This window comes from Lottia gigantea, assembly GCF_000327385.1.
Source record: "Lottia gigantea unplaced genomic scaffold LOTGIsca_5, whole genome shotgun sequence".
Classification (NCBI taxonomy): domain Eukaryota; kingdom Metazoa; phylum Mollusca; class Gastropoda; family Lottiidae; genus Lottia; species Lottia gigantea.
Window position 1 is genome coordinate 1,641,760 of NW_008709715.1, and position 14,612 is coordinate 1,656,371.

General features: G+C 33.4%; 3 protein-coding genes across 3 annotated transcripts in view; 1 reads left to right on the plus strand and 2 right to left on the minus strand.

The window, feature by feature from the left end:
• LOTGIDRAFT_228960 (hypothetical protein) overlaps positions 1–641 on the plus strand; it is a gene marked incomplete at its 5' end in the record, with an annotated part of 33,017 nt that extends 32,376 nt beyond the window's left edge. The window contains one exon of the mRNA XM_009061816.1: positions 116–641. Within this exon, the coding sequence (XP_009060064.1) occupies positions 116–529 (414 nt within the window). The 3' untranslated portion in view covers positions 530–641. The remainder of the gene's footprint in view (positions 1–115) is intronic.
• Positions 642–2,209: 1,568 nt separating this feature from the next.
• On the minus strand, positions 2,210–9,276 carry LOTGIDRAFT_228961 (hypothetical protein). The gene is made up of 4 exons (XM_009061817.1): positions 9,136–9,276; positions 4,131–4,360; positions 3,371–3,536; positions 2,210–3,027 (listed from the first exon to the last, which is right to left on the minus strand). Exons 2-4 carry the CDS (start codon positions 4,355–4,357, stop codon positions 2,848–2,850), a joined length of 573 nt encoding a protein of 190 aa, XP_009060065.1. The 5' UTR covers positions 4,358–4,360; positions 9,136–9,276; the 3' UTR covers positions 2,210–2,847.
• Positions 9,277–12,822: 3,546 nt separating this feature from the next.
• LOTGIDRAFT_106290 (hypothetical protein) lies at positions 12,823–14,046 on the minus strand (the record flags this gene model as incomplete). Its single annotated transcript, XM_009061818.1, has 1 exon — positions 12,823–14,046. The coding sequence occupies one exon, from the start codon at positions 14,044–14,046 to the stop codon at positions 12,823–12,825; it is 1,224 nt and encodes a 407-aa protein (XP_009060066.1).
• Between the last annotated feature and the right edge of the window lie 566 nt (positions 14,047–14,612).

Consider the following 14,612-nt stretch of genomic DNA (forward strand, 5'->3'; position numbering starts at 1 on the left):
TTTGCTTGTTGAAGATGTTTTTTGTTAGCGCTCAGACAATACTTTGCAGTTACTCACCACAATGTCTGTTGTGTCAATAGTCATTGTTACACGTTATTTATTTTCCTTATTTCAGATCTTTGTTTTCTTCTTTGTGGTTACCATTACCTTTATATTGGTGAACATGTTCCTCTCTATTCTCAATGAAACATTTGGAGCTGTACGAGAAGATATTAACAAGGTTAACAATGATTATGAAATTGTGGATTTTATGGTAGGAAGATTCAAGCGATGGACAGGTATTGGAGCTGCTCCTGCCAACACTCTGGAACCTTCTAATATAGGAGCTGATGGCAAACCTCAAGACAATGTCAATAACTTCCCAGACCGTATTGATAAGCTTCTGACTTCTATTTCCAATATCTATATGGATGAAGATGGTATTGCTAAACGTATGAATGCTAAGGAACAAGCTGCAAATAAAGCCAATATGAAGGGAATGTTAAGAGGAAGTAGTTCCCATAGCGGACTGGCGGAAGTTGATAATTAGTTTACTGTTATTTGTTAAGTTTAAATTATGAAGATTGTTTGATTATTGCAAGTTACCCTACATATTAATTATTTTGTGATCATATGCCAAAAATAAACAGTTAAATTAATTCAGATTTCACGTTAGTATTTTTCAGTATCGCTTATTGCAAGAGTTAATTTGGTTGAAGTTATGAAATTTAAATTATAAACATCTGAATTATTTAACTTTATGTAGATAGACAAATAACTGTTGTAAAATTGTTGTTAGAACGAGGAGATTCTTTCTCTTGATACTGTTAAAGTCAATGTCAACACTATACATGAAGTACCCAAAAATGAATACAACCATCCGTCCATCTCCTCTTTGTGAATCGGAATAAAAGATACGAAATTTTATCGAATTGGTAATATTTTATACTAGTGATATCTATAAAATATGTATCTATTAGCGCATAATGCAAATTTTCAGAACGCAATATACCGAATTCTCTTTTTTCTTCATATTTCTGCGTAAGTTTTTTTAACTTCTATGCATTTCCGTCCACTTAATTTCCCGTCCAAAACGATTTTCTTCTCTCGTCCATGAGGATTTTTTTCAGGAAAAACTGCAACATTAAGATTTGCTCAAAACTTAATTTACTGCTGTGGGATTCTATATGTCTTATACACACTGCTTATTTACTTTTTACTATATACTGACTTATTATGGTACTTTTGTATCTATTGACTAATTGTGGTCTAAACTGCTGTTCTTATCTCTATATAACTTTGTTGTCTCTTGTCAATTATATTTTAGTTACTATTGTTGTATTTGTATGTTGTAAATTGAAGATAATTTGTTGGCCTTGTTATAGTGCTGAAACCTGTCTTATCGATTCCGTCCAATCTTTAAGAAATATGAAGGAAAGTTGTAATAAAATATTGTGTGCAAACAAACTGTCGTGACTTATGCAGCCCCATACATGTATTAGTCAATCATTGGTAGCTGGCAGGGACTGGGGTCTCAGTTAGGACTCGAATCTCTCACAATTTCCTTTTTTTTTAAACCTATTTAGATACCTCGGATCTGAAAAAGATCTTTGTAGTAAAGTCATGCCATCATTTTTTCCGTAAACCAATATGTCACGTGTGCGGTTCCATCAGAGTTTTTTTTCTAACGAAACCAATCTCACATCGGCCATTTAAAACGATGTTTGAACCAAAAGTTCAAACGTTATAGAGTCGCGTGATACTAACAAAACGATGCCCAAGACTAATTTACAGTTATCGTAAAGGTAATTTAATTTTATGTCAGAAAAAACACATCTTTGGAAGTGTGGCAATTCTCCATTTATGGCCTATTTTTCTGTCGCCAATGTCAGACCTAATAAAGTAACTACTGTATCTCGCCAATTCGGTAAAGGAACTTATACAATAAAGCATTAGGTACGTCCCGTGTACTATAGGCCTAGATTACAAACAATTACCCGCCCAACCCTTTTTGAAAAATATTATCACACTGTAAATATAGTTTATAACTACTTTGTTAAGTCCTTTTACCCGAGGAATGAATCGTGCTCAGTGTGTAGTACAATAGTGATTTGAACTCTCAAACTAAAACCATTGTTTCTAGGCCTTGATTAAGGGACGATTTCTCTTCAGTAAGAGAGTTCTAGGTAACGTTTTGCCAGGCCAGAACTTACAGAAATAAAATTATAAGTAGGTTTTATGATAACATTATTTAATAGTGAATCTAAAACTAGAAGATAAATGACAATATAAAATTAAATTAACAAGACAGTTCATATCAACAACTACTTGATTATATATCAAATCATAACTAATTTCATAATTAGTTGATAAAAAAGGCGAAATTGGTGAAATATATAATAGGAATGTTTCTTTTCTCAACATATCTGAGAGTTAGACAATTATTAACTTGCAGGGATATATTCAGAATACAAATGCATCTTTTTCTGAGGTGACAGAGGAAGTGGGATTTAACCACGTTCCGTTTACGTTCCGAGCTCTAGTCTAGTCCTATCTAACCCTCAAAGGCAACAATCGAAGCAGTTTAACAAAAAAGGTACAAAAATAAATAGAAGCACATAAAAATCATGTATTTAGATACAAAGTTGAAAATCTGAATGTTTTCCATATAAATCTACAGCAGTTTGATATCAAAGTCGAAAAATCTATAAAATTATTGAATTCAAAATGTTGAAAATATCAGGGACGAAAATAATTGCTCAAGAAAACATTACAAAAGTATTGCAGTTGGTTTTGATATTTGTAAGTTTCGAACATTTGTGGGTTAACTACGCCCCAGATCTAAAAACTGAGTCAAACATGAATAGATTATTTTTTGTTTGCATAAGTTCCTGCATTTTTATAATTTCCGACATAACCAGTATTAACAACCTCGTCTTTTCTACCACTGCCTCCTTTACCTTTACCATCAGCATCAAATCTTTCTTTATGAGATCCAGTATAACCTGATGCATCTGTTAATCTGTTTACTACAGCTGCGTCTTTGGCCTATAAAAATAAACAAATTTAACATTATCCAGCAGAGTGACCTCCAAAAAAGATGTCAAGTTGACAATCCCAGTGGCGGAATGGCATATAGAGTAAAAATTGTTAAAATAAATTCATTGTCGGCCTTTTGGTGTGCAATATACAAGTCGGCAAAACGAGCTATATAGACTAGAATAGGATTTCGAGTTAAAGTCTTAGAATGGCACGAGGTGTTTCAGAAAGTTGAGCAGTCCCACGCTAAGTACCAAATAATCAACCATTAAAATCAACAGAGTTAAATATCGATAAATTATTTCCAAAAACACTGGACTATAGTTAAAGATTCCAAACAAATAACACATACCACTTTCTTTTCTTTATTTAATTCTTTTTTGATTCCCTCTAACAATTTTGTTTGGTATTCTTCTTGAGTAGTTCCCTTTTTCTTTAAAGCTTCGATATTTTTTACAGCATAACTGGCTAATTCGGGAATAAATGTTGTTTTAAAGGTTTCTTGAGACATTTTCTTCCTAAAAGGACATGAAACGAACTGTTATTAATAGTTGAGAAAAATTATTTCCAATTCTGTTGTTATCTCCCTTTGTTGAGAGAAACTCATACCTTTGTAACACGCGTTACAGTAGACACAGAAGATTTTCATAACTACGTTTATGCTCCAATTCAATGAAAATTAAGAACATACGATTAAATATAAAATGGACAATATAACATTAGACCAGCTCAGACTGCGTCAAAAATATTGGAATATATCATAGGTGTGACGTACTTTTTAGGTGCTTTTATAATATAGCATACCAGTTGCTTATGGATGCGAATAAGGTCCGAACGCAACTCGAATCACAACTCAGTTGCATGAAACCTACGTTCGAAACTTATGACCACTATTCTTAATCGCAACCATACGCAACATGATCCGATGGTGTGAGGGTTCCTTTAATGTACAACTTTAGCACAAGCATTCGATTTTGAAAACAGCATGCTATAAAACCTTTTTGGGGTTTTCTAGAAACATCCCAGACAAATCTTTCTTATTAGTTATTACAAATATCAGTATCAGAGAACACTGACAAATTGAAGTTGGTGTCAATTAAAAAGTAACTTACGTGGTTCTATCAGACAATTTTACAATAACTGAATTTTCACAGAATCTGGCATTAGCTGCTCCCATAACAGGTTCAACCATCTTCATGACAGCTTTACCAGTAGCAAACTTCAATTTCTCTTCCGGTAATTTTTTAGATCCAGCAGCCTGAGATTCGAGATTACACCTCTCAAAATATTTGGCCAAATTATCCATATCTTCACTACTTAAAGAACTTGAAGCTGCCATTTTCTACAAAGAACAATAATATAGCATTCAATAAATAGGACACTTTGATACATGCCTTCATCCTTTGCCTTTGTTGTTGTTATTGTTACTTATATATCTTAATTTGGTATTTGTAGTCATTATATTCCTGATGACAGTGCGAGAACCACAACATTGAATACAAAAAATATTCTAGAAGACAGTATCCCACCATAAAATTGAATAATCTAAAACTTGTGCTTATGCCATTGAAGGATTAATAGTATTAAAGTTAACTCATAGACCTGTATCTCATCTGAACTTAATTTGATTTACTTGAAATTAAGTCAGCATTTAATTTGCTACAGCTGTGTATTGAATTTGAGCTCTTTATGTATTCTGCCTGGATATATTCTCCCCATGTCAGTGTTCGGATTGTCTTGTCTTTCGGTATTATAATAAATTAATTTCTACCAGTAATATATAGGCCTATACATGGATTGTAATTGGGTTTAAATCTGTTCAATGAGATTTAGATATTATTAAATTATGTCATTTTGAAATAAGAAATAATATGAAATAAAAATATTATTCCAAAAGGGGATATGGGTGTAGTCGTAAATCTGTTGTAACTCCTGCAATGACCTTCTTTGACACTGTGAATTTATTGACTTTGAAAATTGCAGACAAAACGGAATCAATGTAACCGCGTCTTCTCAATGGCAAGCAATTACGAAAATAGTCATTATATCTTGACTGTAAATTGGAATTCTTGTATAACAGTATGAGGATTTTTGATTGAATTGTATGCCAGCGAATATGGCCAATCAGAGCCTTCGACAGGAAGCCTGCAAACATTATGGCTTTGTCTTCACAAACTTTCTGTCGAGGTCACTAATGGTTGTATTCGCTAGCGTACAACCAAATCAAATCGCTTCATTTACAAACTTCTATCATGCAAGGTAGGTGACAATTGCCGTCAAGATATAAGTACGAAGTTCGTATAATACCTTGGCATTGTGAAGATGATATTACCGATGCTTGCAGTATATATATAAGTATAGGGTATTATTATTCAATCTTACACAGCATGTGAGAACACGTTCTCTTCTGTTCATTCATATGAAATTTATCTGGGCGTGTTCTTTAAAAATAACACCATCCTTCTTGTAACTAGGTCGACATTTAGTCAAGTTACAGTTCTATATTTAATCAAGCATGTGAAGCTATTGTGTAGAGGAACTTGAAGATCGACAGATCGAGTCCTGTTTGTGTATGATATTAACTGTGAATCATATGTATATAATTGTCAACAAGACCTGTTTGAACCTTGATTAATGATTTTCAGCAGTGTTTTGGTTACGTATTAGTTACGAATAATTTATGGCCTTGTTACGATAAACTGCTTCAATAATGCATAATATCCTATAGACTCTCAACTATCAGTGGCGGCGCCAGCTTCCTCGAACTGGGGTACAAATAGAGGGCAGACTGACTTCATGAGGGGAGAACTGTCGGGATGGACAGTTCAAATAAGAAAGCGCATAGGCGCAAGCCTGTCATGGAGGCTTTGACAAATTAAATTGAATTCATGAATACTGACATATATTTAGGCCAAAAATTGTTAATAGTTTATGCGAGGCGAAAGATCTGTAACAGAGTATGATTAGGTTATCTGGTTATTCGTTTAAATTTACGAGACATTAATATCTAATATGACCATTTTGTAACCAAGAAAATATGTTCATTGTGTTCTATGCAAATATTGTATACAAAAAACATTGTATAGTTGGGTCATGAAGAATTGAGTCATTTGTAGTTTTAAGTATATGCATAACTTTAAAATAAATTAATTGTCATTGTGGTTCCTTCGGTATTCGTTTTTTCTTGTTAGCAATTTATCTGGTTTAGGTTCATCCTGAAAGATGCTATTGATAGTTGAAATTGAGCTCCTTTAAAGGTTTAAGACTGTAAATTAAACGAGTATATGAGCACGGCAGATAATGTCATATCAACATAGTTTTAATATAGATACGAATGTCATGACCTTTCACCTTTCAAAATAACCTAACCAAATATTTCCAATCTTAGGTTAAGTAGTACTCGACAAATTTTTTTGTGAATCAAAGTTTCTATAAAATCACCGTCTGCCATCCTTTCACCCCTCTCATGTAAACATAGTACGTAATAATGTCAACAAACTGTTTTGTAACTTACGGACTATAAATGGTTACATTCAACTCAGTCTCAACCCACTTTCAACTACCTCGATAACACATTAACTAACGTATTTCCTTAAAAGCCTATTTATTCTGTGCAGTCTTTAAAAGTTACCTTCTATTTTATGTCATAATAATAGCAAAATACAAGCTTTTAATTAAAATCTAATGTTACACTAACGATAGGATAGAGAACCTCAACCTTACGAGCACAAAATGATTTCGAAGTTTAAAAGTTTATAACATTTCGAAGAAACAAATTTTCGATTATATTTTAAAAATCCAAAAAATAGCTGATGATCATGACTAATTAAAAGGGATTGTAAAGAGGTTTTATGTGTATTGCATCAATTTCCACCAATCCATGATACTATCAATGTAATCGATACACATAAAATCTTAAGAAAGCCTCTTTACAATCCCTTTAAGGGGCAAAAAATCTATCAGATAATAAAGGTATAACACAGAAGTCGTTTCAAAAACCAGACTGCTTATCTGTTTCAATGGCAATAAATATATCATCATAGAAAAACATATCAATTAGATTAGATTGTTAGTAGATAACAAGTTTCATTATAGATAATATTGAACCTATATCTATTTCAACTCTCAAAAGACCTGTATTTATTTTAGACTACACAAATCTATAGTCACGATCAATAATAGTTTGTACAAAACATCATCACCACAAACCAGAATAATATCCCCAATGAAAGAAAAATGTCATACTTTTATTGCATTACCAATCAGAAAAAGAGAGAATACAAGTATTTGGTATCAAAAGGTCGCATACTCGAACCCTAACTCCCACTTTCAAATTGCTATTTTGTCATTGTATAATGCCCTCTTTTTCGATTATAGTAATTAAATTGTGAATCCTTATGCTCAAACCTAGTATGACTAAATTTCATATCATACTCTATTCAGCAATAATATTGTTCTGAATAGGCTAAAATACTGTAAAACATTTATCCACAGTTATACATTATATCGATAATTTACATGATAATCATAATCTAAAACTTAACCAAAAACATAATATTACAATTAATGCTCAAGTATGTAACTCAAACATTAATGCATAATGAGTGATTCCTAAGTAGGTGTTAGTGTCAACTGTTTGCCCAACGTCTAAAACACCATGCCAGGTGTTGACACCGGTACTCACATCGGTGTGAACTCGTGTTTATTCGGTAGCAGGTGTGGACTAACTTTATCTGAAAACTATAACACCAGATTCCCAGTACTTACCCATCACCTATAACACGAAAGCAACGGAGTTATATTGAAGGAGAGTTCCTGGAAATGCCACACAGCTGCACCATGACTAAATTTTGCAATAAGTCTGGTGTTGACCAATACAAAAGCCCAATAGCTTGCAGCAGATACGGTTAAACTCAACAACCGACATGACATTGGGACACTTAAAACTTCGCTCGAAATGTGGTTACACACGTGTTAACACCAACGTGACCTAGGCCAGTGCTTTATTGAGACTCGCGACTGTGTTAATACCAACTGTGATATTAAAATACAAATTTCCTAGAAAAAATGTATACAATACAGTCGTACGTAAATAAATGTCAGGAATCGTGCAAACTGTATAGGCCGCATACATAGAAACTCATTCAAGTATATAAGGGATAATCTTTTAGGTCTGTACTTCTAAGAAAGATTTAATCTCAAGACAAAACATACATGAACTACTAGTTTGTGATAATGCTTTAGTTCTATCGATTCTTCATATATTATACTTACATAAAGTTTAAGTATGATATATATTGGACCAACAGTATAGACTCCTTAAGCGTGAAGTGGAAGTTCTATTCAGTATTTTGAGAAAGGTTTATTGACTTTAGTCCTAACATATTATAGATTATTTCTTTATATAGTGTATATTTACACACAATAATGGTCGTTCAATTACAAACCCATTCTATATAATACATTAAGAGTATATTACTATAGTCGGTGTAATGAACTATATATATGCACAATATTCTGTGATAGAAATCAATACGAATGGTCCGTATAATATTGTTAGACATGTCCGAAATGACTAGCTTAGGTCAATATAAAAATGATCGCTGATATCTAAACTAAAGCTTACAAATTTTTGAAGTAAATCAAATACGCCAATATTCTGGTTAAAGAAAAACAAGTTCGGTATGGAAACGTGGCATGTCCTTCGTCATACCCGAAGCAATTATTGATATGTAGATCTACAACAGTTTATGTTATCCTATTCTTCACAATGACCAATATAAATTATGATAATGTGTAATTAATGTGACCTATTTAGAATACAATCAATAGTTCCTGGATCAGCATAATTTATAAACTTGTACGATGCTTTATAACCAATGCTGCTGCACAGTGAATTGTTTATTGTGTAATGATTTGTTGAGAAGTCAAGCCTGATTTCCCAGAACGCGGTTATCTATGTCATGGACCAGCTCACAAATCTTTATTCCTGACATCTTTCGCTTCAGCCTTCCTGATATTTGCTGCTGTCAAGAAATTTACAGCAATTGACAGATTTCTTTGTTGTAATCATAAATACATTTACAAATCATATTATCATACTAAAGTGATACTTACTGCAAACTTTGTTTTGCTTTCTCAATGAAGAAAAAAGTGTTAAGTTGTCCTTCTTGCACTAGCCGTACAGGATATGTAGATATAAATCTGTTGAATACGAATGTATAGAGAGAGCGCGCGCGTCACCAATGTAAACAAAAATGAATTTAGGTTTGTTTAGTCTTGTTGCCCAGAAGAATCACGTGATATGATCAAAAATATAATTAAATTCCACTATATTAGATATAATAATCTTATTCAACACAAGTTATAGGTTTATAGTTCGATATAATGTGACCGAAAGTTCAACTGGCAACTGTTATAATGTAGAGGATATTAATACTGACTCATAGCTTTCTCGTAATTTTAAGTCGGTCTTGTATTATATGAGTAGGTCAGATGGGTGTGAGCCGTGCTAGAAAGAGAAACATAAACGTGATACTTTGAAATATTTACTCTCCACACGAAATTACTGTACATTTCATCAATGATATCATCTTAAAGTAGTCGAGTCATCAAAAAGAGAGATTGTCGAGAAGGCAACGTGTGTTGAAACTTATTGACCATTTATGGTACTGATACGTTGCCTTAATTTGTAAGATAAAACTTTGATAAAACCTCGATCACAAAGTAGGCCTAGATAGTATCTAATTAAACTATTAAAGAAGTATTATCCTCTTAAGCACCTGCCATAACTTTCAGATTTCATGTGAATTTGTTGTAAGCTTACCAATATATTTTGCGTTCACTTAAGTTGCTTAACATTTTACTCAAGGTTGGAATACGTTGGTATGGTACAACCTTGTTTTGATAATTGCACAATTCCACAAGCTTAAACGTTAAAAAATGAACTCAACACCTTGGTAACAAATGAACCTTGTAACAAATAAATCAAACTGATAAAGATAAACTTAATATCAACAGTCGATCACGATAGAGATTTATCGGTAGTTATTTAAATGAAACTGCTTTTATTCATCCAAATGAAGACGATCGAGTGCCTCACGATAAACCATCCAGGGCCGAGTTTCACCGCCATGTTATTCGACCTGACCAGATCTCAGAATTATCAACTATCAAACCAACAGTACAGAATCATCCACTTTGAACGAATCCAACTTCAACTCACTACCAACAACAACCTAGTTTGCGTTATCAGCATCCGCTGGAAGCGAACGTTTAAGTTGTCATCATTCTAATTGTAGGACATGTAACCGTTTGAGTTGATAGCCTACTGCGTAGAAGATCACGGTTAGCTACAGAATTTCAGAAATTTGGCCGCATTGAATATCTTTATTCAACGTAATGAAAATCTTATCCTCGTTTGTCCATTGAACGCGAGCCAAACATGATTCCAAAAACGATAACTGTTTTATTGAACTCAGTCTATCTGAGATAACTTGGCAACAACTTGCCTAATAAAACATTAAAAATCTATTTCATTGAAGGTTTCGGAATTGCTACATGAAATTCCAATAGCTGTTTCGGCTTTAATTACTTTATGAGAATTGTATGCATTCGACCGTAATTTGTATGTACTGTATTATATATACCATTCCTAGACTGCGTCCAAAAACATTGTTTTTATGCGAGTTAAGGCTACTAACTCACTGACGGAGTGGCAGGTGAGGTAGAATTGATTGTATCATGCACTTTTCATATTACTGTAGTTTAGTAACAACCCTTTATTACCCATAGATTGTTCTGGTGGAATGTTACATAATATATTCTTTATAGATATAATCCCAATCTAATCAAATAGATGTCTACACTGATTTTGACCCCACATGGTGTCATGAAATATAAAGTCCAGCTCACTGGTCGCTGGCTGAATTGGGCACGTTTGGTCATACATTATGCATTGTGAAATAGACTGGGTAGAATGGGGTCCTGGCCTCCGTAGTCTACAATATCAAGAACTCTCTCAGGAAACCATTTAGCATGTATGGCGCAAGGCTGTGGAAATCGCAAAGAAGAAACTCTGGATATTTTGAAGAATAGTAAGTCACTGGTTGATTAACTGACGATTACTGAAGCAAGAGTTACGCCAAACAAATTGTTTTCCCAGCAAATAAGTCAGATTAAACACCTTTCCGTGGATTCTTATATTTAAAACCCTTTCTCTTGAAAAACCACTTTGTTTTATCCTAAAATACGTATAACTTCTCTTATTTGAAGAATATTAGGATGGAAGAGGCGCCATAAATAATCCAATATTCAGGATTGAATGTAGTCTTATTACTCTCAGCCATCAACTTTAATATATATGACCGCTACTTCTAGTTGTATTGTTTAGTACTGACGAATTCAAGGTAAAGGATGCTTTATTGATTTAGACTATAAAACAATTTACCATGTTACTATGGCAGGGCAAAATAGTGAAATTCGCCTAACCGCACAATCTTGTCGGTAACCAAACCGCCTCTGGAACATTTCACTGTAATGCATGGCAGACATTATTTACCGGAACTATGCCAATATTGTTCATTCATCATTTAAATATCAGACGCTGGTAAACAGCTTAGTTTACATTTGTGCATCTTAAGCCATTGGAAGCCTTCACTTTTTGTTATATACGTTGACACTATTTTCTCCACATTGCCCATATTTTATTAATATTGACAGAACTTCAAGCGCATGTGACTCAACTTCACGGATACTGCCGGTGATAGTCGAATGATCGGTAACGGAAATGTGCGGATAAACGGGGCTCCAATGTACTTGCTAGGTAAAGGGAAACAACCCGGAAGACTAATGAACAAAATTCATCATTGATTCATTCATCTTAGATATGCCTAAGTTCTACAATTGGTATCTGATTTACCCATTTTAGTTTAGATCAAAATCCTGGAGTAGAATCTGCTGAATCAGTCCTGTACTACATAAAGGTTCTAGTTGAGTGATTGTTGCAGCTCCATTGTCAGACATATATACCGGTAATACAAATAAGAATAAAGATATTATTGACAACAATAAGGGGTTTACTATAATATTGCACAAATAAGAATATATCAGAACTTTATACTTATATGCCATAACAAGTCCCTAAAAACAAAGTTACTAATCACTGCTTTAAATGGAATCAAAGCAATATTTCAAAATAATACAATTCTTTAAAGTGATACTAGTCTTAGAATGAACATAATATTTAATTCTCAAGAATGGTCAATATGAGTATATATTCATCAGTGAACTTACCTGGTGTCATAAAGTTACAACAGAATCTCTTAAAATTTATAAAATTGTAAAATTCATAAAACTAAGTAAATGTTAAAAAATGCCATAATATTAAGCGTTTTTCAATAGTTAATTGCATTTTTATTAAGTTTTTGGATTTATCAGATTATATAAGGATCCTGTTATGTTATTTTTGACACCAGGTATATCTACTGATGAATATACGCTTTTATTGGCCAAGTTTAAAATTTTTAAATTTTATGTTTATTCTAAGACGTAGTATCCCTTTTAGTGTAGTGCAAAGCTGGAATTAATGTAGTAGATAATTTAAATGATAATGATACTGAACTGGTCATAGCAAGATATCAATTCCTAATATTTCACTTCAAATTCAAGAAGTTTGTATCCAAACACCTATGGACAAAATAAAGACAAAGCTGAAAAGAAAGCCAACAAGCTGCAAAAACAAAAGGTATGAAACTGCCTTATAGAGGATAATATTTAATGATACTGTATTAAGATTTCTTGGAATTACTCATCACTAACAAATATCTGAGCAATATCATCATGTTCATATGTTCTCTTTAAAAAGTTATCAGTTAATCTTAATCCACAAATTGATTGTAAGCCAGGAGTTACAGCTAGTAATGTCAAATGAATATCCATACTCTCATTCTGTGGTAATTTTCCTAACTGTTTACCTGATATACCACACCAGAGTAAACCAGTAGAAATATTTAAATTCTGTAAAACTAATGTTAAGTCCATTGTCCTTTCACAACAATTAGTTATTCTACATGTCACATTGAAAATTGATTCTAATTTGACACTATCTGGAATGCTTTCAATGGTCAGTTTAATATCACCATATCCTGGAGCAACTCTCTGAAGCTGACTTGTCTGTAGCCTACCCTTCTCTCCCATGTTGGTCTTCCAAACAATATCCAGCTTGCCTATATTATTCAACCCTTTCTTCTGTTTCATTTCTGAATGCAGTTCTGGTTTGGGCTTCAGACAATACAAATATTGCCTTGTGTCTGTTGGACTTAAATAATTTATACGACAAAATACTTCTTTATCTTCACCATCTTTATGAGTATTTAGTTGCTGGACTTTGTACTGAGCAGATGGTTCCAAACTAACATTCTCCATATAAATAGGAAATGGGGTTATGTTTTGAATTTGAGCTTCCAAATAAACTTCATCAGACTCAGCATTATAGAATTTGGTTTTAACATCTAATGGTTTCAGCACTTGGAATTTGAAAAATTTACGAAATGCAAGGTTCTCCCCAGTATTAGTAACATAACTGACAACACAGACTAAAATATGAGTTCCCAGTTCTTTGACTTCATGATGTATGACATCATCAATGCTATGGTCTGGTAATAGTTCTGGAACTGGCTGAGAATTTTTACTAGATAAAGACAATCTTTGAGAACTGGTTTGAAGGTCAGCCTTCAAAGTTATTTCCTTACAAACTTGATTGCTATCATTATGAACACTTATATAACTTGAAAAGGTTTCACCAAGTACAATGTTACCAAAGTTCTGTGGGAGTGTCAACAGGTCTCCCAAAGGAAAGTAACTCAAATCCCTTGGTTTAGACAAATCGTTCTGATTCTGAGATTGAATTTCTTTCCCACACAAATCATTATCGTCTGCGAGAATAAGGTTAAAGGGCATAAGGGTTGGTTTGGTCAATCTCATCACTTTTAGGGCCAAAAGCTGATCTCTATCTCTCGTCGGCTCCATTTTGTGAAGAATAAGTAAACAGGAAGTGGTATCATCAAGGGACACAACTCCACTTTACTTACACTTCGATTTGAATTTTACTTGAGGTTCAGAGAGGTGTTTTCGTATAGGCCATTACAGTTCTATAAAACACATTTCATGCCCACAAAACTTTTGGTCGGTACCTACTGCTTTCATCAGTTATTTTCATGTAAGCTACGGTTAAGTAGCCCCATCCCTAGTCAAAAACGTTAAAAAGCTCAACCCTTAGTCAAATACATCGAAAGTTGTAGTATGAGTAGGCATAAATGAGTATAAAACGAATAACTTTTTGTTGAGGTAGGGGCTTTTATCCTGGTGCAAAATTGCAGAGGGGCTCTTGTTCATCCACCCTGTAGCCCAAACTAAAAAAGACCTAATAGAGTATGCATACTGCACAGGATTAAGGCCTTACTGGTACTTATGAAATAAAGTTGCGTAATCAATTTCAAGGTAGGGAGTAGGGTCTGATCCAATCAGAGACACTGAAAAGGCATTAGTCATAAAGTTTGCTTTGCTCAACATTCCGAAACTTGAAATGGCGATGT